This window comes from Mesocricetus auratus, unplaced genomic scaffold (assembly GCF_017639785.1).
Source record: "Mesocricetus auratus isolate SY011 unplaced genomic scaffold, BCM_Maur_2.0 Super-Scaffold_100003, whole genome shotgun sequence".
NCBI classification, from domain to species: Eukaryota; Metazoa; Chordata; class Mammalia; order Rodentia; family Cricetidae; genus Mesocricetus; species Mesocricetus auratus.
In genome coordinates this window covers 115,989,584-115,995,108 of record NW_024429188.1, presented here as the reverse complement: position 1 = coordinate 115,995,108, position 5,525 = coordinate 115,989,584, and the positions used below count along the sequence as shown (strand labels likewise).

Below are 5,525 nucleotides of genomic sequence, written 5' to 3'. Positions count from 1 at the left end.
CAGGAAACTGCAACACCCGTGTGCCTCCCTCCCACACCTCCTCCAGTGTGTCCCCCAACCCTTCCTCCCCAAAGTTTACTAATTAAAATAACTTAGGTGAGGGAGATTCCAGAATGCTGCAGGCTTGTGATGGAGATGGAGTCTGCAGTCAAGTCTTCTTTTTCCTCCAGGACAGTGCTCTCCCCACCACCCACACACCCTACACATACACCCCCATAAGTAACATCAAGAAGAAATGAATGTGTGAGGAAGTCACATACTAAAGCCACAGAACCACCTTTATTTAATTGCTACCACAAATGCAGAATAGAATTAAGGCAGTATGATACATTTCATTTTTTCTTACTTTTTGTACAGTAAACTCTGAGTAAAGTGTCAGTTTGAATCAGCAATTGAAATTTCACAGTCACATTACAGAGCTGATCACAAAGGCAGCCTTGAGCAGTGCACATGCATTCTTCCCCCACCCCTGGGAATGGGAGAAGAAAGCAGGAGGCAGAGGAAATCGGGAATTGCGGGTAGGAGATTTGAAAGACTCCAGGAGGAGGATTAAAGCAACAAACAGTTCAGAGATCACTGAGGACTGAAAGTCAACCTTAGAGGAACTGTGAGGCTTAGGACCTCAGAACCACAGATGTCACACTTGTAAATTTGATCTCTAAGATAGCAAGAATATGCACACACTTTCAAGAGTGCAGAGTGCCAACGAGGAATATGCTTGAAAGGTGGATGGAACGTCCATGTCTGTGTGCGGCAGTGTGTCCGTGCAGTGGAGGTATCTCACTCTGCGCTGCATAAGCAGGGCAAACTGTAAAGAACACTTTTCATACAGCCATCTCATCAGAACAATCAGAATCATCAAAATCATCATCATCAATAAGCACAACCTTGCGGTAATCATCAGTGGCAATGGGGATTACAGTGGGGTCAGGAGGGCTGGCAGAGGTGACAGTAGCCTCCGGAAATACAACCGGAAGGTTGGAGACAGTAATGCCAGGTTTGAAGTGGCCAGTGGTGGTCATCTCAAGGCAATGGGAGGCTGAGACCTCAGGGATGTCAACAGCAGGGAGCGCAGAATGGCTGGTGGTGGCAGGCTCAAGATAGTCAACAGTGGTGGCTGCAGGGTGACTGGTAGCAGGTTTAATGTAGCCAGCAGTGGATGTAGGATGGTTGGAGGAAGAGTCAGCAGACATATGGTGACTAGTGACAAGCTTGGAAGCAGCCCTGAAATGAACAGAGTCTCCCTTGAAATAGACAGAGTCCCCCTTGAAATGGACAGAGGTGGGTTTGACATGGACAGAAGCAGGCTTAAAATGGACAGAAGAGGTTGGCTTAGGATGGACAGAGGAAGACTTGGGGTGGCCAGAAAGAGACTTGTGATGGATAGAGGCAGGTTTGCGGTAGGCAGAAGTAGACCTGGTTTGGGGCTTAGAGTGGACAGAGGCGTGATCAGAGTGGGCTGCTGCTGCACCACCAGGCAGTAGAACATTCCGGACATTTTGTGGGGTTCCCTCTACAGAGAGAGAGGCATGGGCATGCTCTTGGTCTTGGACTTGATTCTGGGCATGGACACGGGCACGAGTGAGAGCTCGGGTCTCCCAAGTCTCCCGAATGTCAGTGATGAGGTGAGAGATGAACAAGATAGGGTGCCGCAAAGCATGGAAGATGGTCCAGTATTCCCGTCGGAAACTCTCATTGAGGAGACCGTAGATGACCGCGTTGAGGCAGCTGTTGAAGTGGGCTATGCAGTAGGCTGCAAGATAAAGCCAGTTGGGGATCTTGCCTGCCATATCCTTAGGACTGACAGCCACCAACACAGTGAGCACATTGATAGGGCACCAGCACACTGCAAAAAGTAGGAAAATCACAAACATGGTTAGAAAATTTCGAACCTCAGCAAACTGGTTGTCAGGATTCTGTCCAGCTGGGTCACGGGCCGCTAGCACTTTGATCCAGATTTTTGTGTAGCAATAACCGACTATGAAGAGAGGGAGGACGAAGTGGATGCAGACGATGGTAACTGTGAAGGAGGCATTGTTTGCATAGTTGAAGATACAGGAGTAGGTGCGAGGATCATACTCAATGGTGCCAATGTACATGTTAGGCAGGACAGCCAGAACAGTCATGATCCAGGTAATGATCAGGAAGATGCAGGTATTGCGCAGACTGAAGATCCGCTTGTATTGGAGGCTGTGGCAGATGTAACAGTAACGGTTGATGGCGATGGCCGTGATGTTGAAGATAGAACCCACCACACTCAGTCCTGAGATCAATCCGACTAGCTGGCACTGGAACTGACTCAGATCCCAGCCCCCAACTGACATGGCATACAGCATCATAGGGTAGGGGTAGATGGCCACCAGCATGTCTGCCACAGAGAGACTAGCCACAAAGATGTTGCCTGGAAAACATCAGAAGGAAAAGAAGTCAGTGGTTAATGTTTGGGAAGCTACCTCCCAAAAAGGAAAAGGCCAATTGGATGGGTGATGATTTAGAATATTAGATTTCTTTTGAAGAAAACAATTTTCTTCCTTTTTCTTCTTTCTTGTTTTCAAGCAAGTCCTAGGTGACTCCCATGCACTGCAAGTTTGGGACACCTGTGCTTTGCCAGCCTTTTGATTGTTTATTTTCAGTGTGCTTGCTCTGCGAAAGAAGTGAATGCACATACACGACAGTGAGCAAGACAGCGAATGTCGTGTGGGTGGGGGCAGAGTCCTGCTGACGCTGTCTAGAGAAATAAAACTACGCCACATTTTCCACACTGGAAGAGGTGGAAAAGGAAGAGTAGGAGAGAGGGGAGATAGATGGATCTGTCCATAAGTAGAGTCAAACTAAAAATTAACAATGATGATAATGATGTATTAATCCTCTTCCTAATGAAGGAATAAGGAGGCCACCCTGAGAAGGCCTTTGGGGGCTTGTTTAAAGATCAAACATTACTCTCTGACAGCTTAGTGAAACGCTTACCATTCCGGCTATGGCTACATTCAGAGTAAAACCTAAAAAGAGTGCGGGGAGGAAGGGGGCCCCGGTAATATCAAGTCTGAGGTAAAAGAAAATGGTCAGGCAGAAGGAGAAATCCCCCTCAAGAGCGGTTTTACCCCCAGCCTTGCAAGAAGCATCCTGCACAGCATGGGAGTCTGCCAGGCTGAAGAAGGAAACAACTGTGGGTAAAGCCGGGTTCTGCCCTGCTCCATTCAAAGGACAGCTGTAGCAAATTGTGTGTGTGTGTGTGTGTGTGTGTGTGTGTGTGTGTGTGTATTCTTTACAAAAAGTAGACGAAAGAGGCCAAGTGCAGGCACAGGGTTCCCTTTCTTTGGGGACACCTCCTTGCTAATTAGCTTTGGTTTGGCAAAATACTGCACATTGTCCTGGACTGGAAGAAAATAAGGGCTTTTTAAAAGACCACCAAGACTTGCCCTCCAGTACTTTTTGCAAAAAGGGGTTCTTTCTAGGGTTTTCCCTCAAAGTAATGAACTTCCAAAAGAAAAATAGCAAAGAAAGGTCAAAAGCCTTAAAAATAAACCCAGAACAACCACAGCAAATTTTATTTGCAGTTTATAAAAAAAGAGAAAGCGAGAGAGAAGGGAAAGCAGGGAGAACAGGTGAGCTTTCCAGGTAATTTCCCATGCTCCGTGGGTACCAAAGCAAAACTGAAAGGTGACCTTTAAGGCTGGGCTTCAGGTCTCTGGGTTATAAAGGAGCAATCAGAAGCACTCACGACTTTGAAAATTTTTAATTACTCTGCCGCTGCGTTTTGAAATTTGTTCCCACCAAGCAATTCGCTAGGACGCTGCCTGGCTTTCCCCCCAGCCCCAAGCCACTAGCGTCTACGTGGTTCCCAACCCTCCCTGATCTGTGCCTTCTCCCAAGCCGCTGAGATCTTGCGAAAAACGACCCAGGGCACCATGAAAACCTCCTCCCAGGCGGAGCATGGAGTTGGGGGCTTCATCATCCGTCCTCCCCTCATGCACAGCCTTCTCCCACCCACCCTGAAAACCAGAATCACCGCTTTCGAATACTCTAGACCCGCTCCTCTCTCACCCACAGGTCCCAGTGCATAGCATCTTCCCGCGGTGTCCCCCTCTGATCTGCCCTGGCGGCTAAGGGGAGTTGGACTCCAGGTTTCCATATCCCAGCACTTTACAATAGGAGCTCCCCAGGACCTCTCAAGCCGCCCTCCTGCCATTCCTACCAGGTTTTGCCTCCTCTTTTCACTCCCCGGCCACTGCACAGAGCTCCTGCACCCCTCCTTCGCCCCCTTGTAACTCCCTAATACAGACCTCCCGATGTCCGTTGCCACTACCATCGCCGCCACCGCCTTCAGGATCCAGCCCGCACCTCGCTAGTCCCAGCCTCTTGCCCTGGGACAAGCAGACAGAGCTAGGCTACAGCGGGCTCAAACCTCCTTATTCCGGCGTGGGGTCTGCACTCTGCCGCGCTGCCAGGGAGCGATCCGGGAACCATGGGGCCGCGGCAAGCGGAGTCTCAGCTGCCCGTGGGGGCAGCTACAGCGCGGCGCTCACTGGAGCGCCGCGGCCGCCGGGGCCGCCGCCGCCGCCGGGGCCGCCGCCGCCGCCGGGGCCGCCGCCGCCGCCGGGGCCGCCGCAGCCGCCGCCGCGGTCGCCGCGGCTACCGCGGCCGCTGCGAACTTAACTTCCCAAAGCTGGTCGCAACCCAGCTGCTCTCTCTGAGACAGTTTGGCCCACAGTACCTCTGCGAGGCTGCCCCTCCGGTGTCCAGTTCGGCAGGCTGTCCCGGAGTGGCAGCCAAACTCTCCGCTCCTGGAGACTCCGCTCCAGGAGACTCCGCTCCGACCCGACAGGGGTTGGCGGGGTGCCGTGCGCTCTACAAACCTGGGGTTTGCATTCGGCTGCCCCATGCTAATTTCCTGAGCTCCCCCAGCGCTATGAAGCTCCACTTTTAGGGGAACCCGGCAAAATGTCATCCCCGCAGCCCCCGGGCTTGGGAGGAATTTGGGAGAGGGGATTGCAAATTGCTGTTCACTGGGTAGGGAAAGGAAGAGTGGCTTACCAGAATTTCGGAGCTTCTTGTTCTTGGTCACAGCCAAAATGACCATGGAGTTGCCGATCAGGTCTAAGACAACGATGATAACCATTGCGCAGAACATGAAGGTGATTAGCCCTGGTGGGTAGTCCGGCTTTGGCAGCTTACAGCCAATGCAGCCAAATGGGGTAGGGACTGCCTTGGTAGGTCCCATGTTGCCCTTGGGGACCGTGGACATCCCTCCCAAGCAAGCTCAGGATCCCCCGGTGAATCCTTGCAGCGCAGCAGCGAATACCTGCTCAGTCACCAGGAGCTCCAGGAAAGCGTGGTGCTCTCTTCGAGGCTCAGAGAGCAAATGACAGTCCCCCCAGCCTTCTCTGGTGAGCTTTTAAAGCCTCGAGAAGTGGGTAGCCCCACCTCTAACCCCTCCCCTTGACCAATCAGAGCTCTTTGGCCAACCCCCCAAACCCACCCCCGCTTTAGTCACTGCCTTTCCCTGGACAAATCCACTGCAAGGA

The 5,525-nt window shown here is 51.7% G+C and overlaps 1 protein-coding gene across 1 annotated transcript; it reads right to left on the bottom strand.

Moving 5' to 3' along the window:
- Positions 1–289: 289 nt before the first annotated feature.
- Gpr50 (G protein-coupled receptor 50) lies at positions 290–5,260 on the bottom strand. The gene is made up of 2 exons (XM_005086262.4): positions 5,035–5,260; positions 290–2,401 (listed from the first exon to the last, which is right to left on the bottom strand). The coding sequence occupies exons 1-2, from the start codon at positions 5,243–5,245 to the stop codon at positions 825–827; spliced, it is 1,788 nt and encodes a 595-aa protein (XP_005086319.1). The 5' UTR covers positions 5,246–5,260; the 3' UTR covers positions 290–824.
- Positions 5,261–5,525: the final 265 nt, after the last annotated feature.

Coding starts and splice junctions, on each gene's coding strand:
- Gpr50 (XM_005086262.4), bottom strand. CDS start 5,245: ATGTCCACGGTCCCCAAGGGCAACATGGGACCTACCAAGGCAGTCCCT. Junction 2,402..5,034: donor CAAGAAGCTCCGAAATTCTG/GTAAGCCACTCT, acceptor GATGTTTTCCAG/GCAACATCTTTGTGGCTAGT.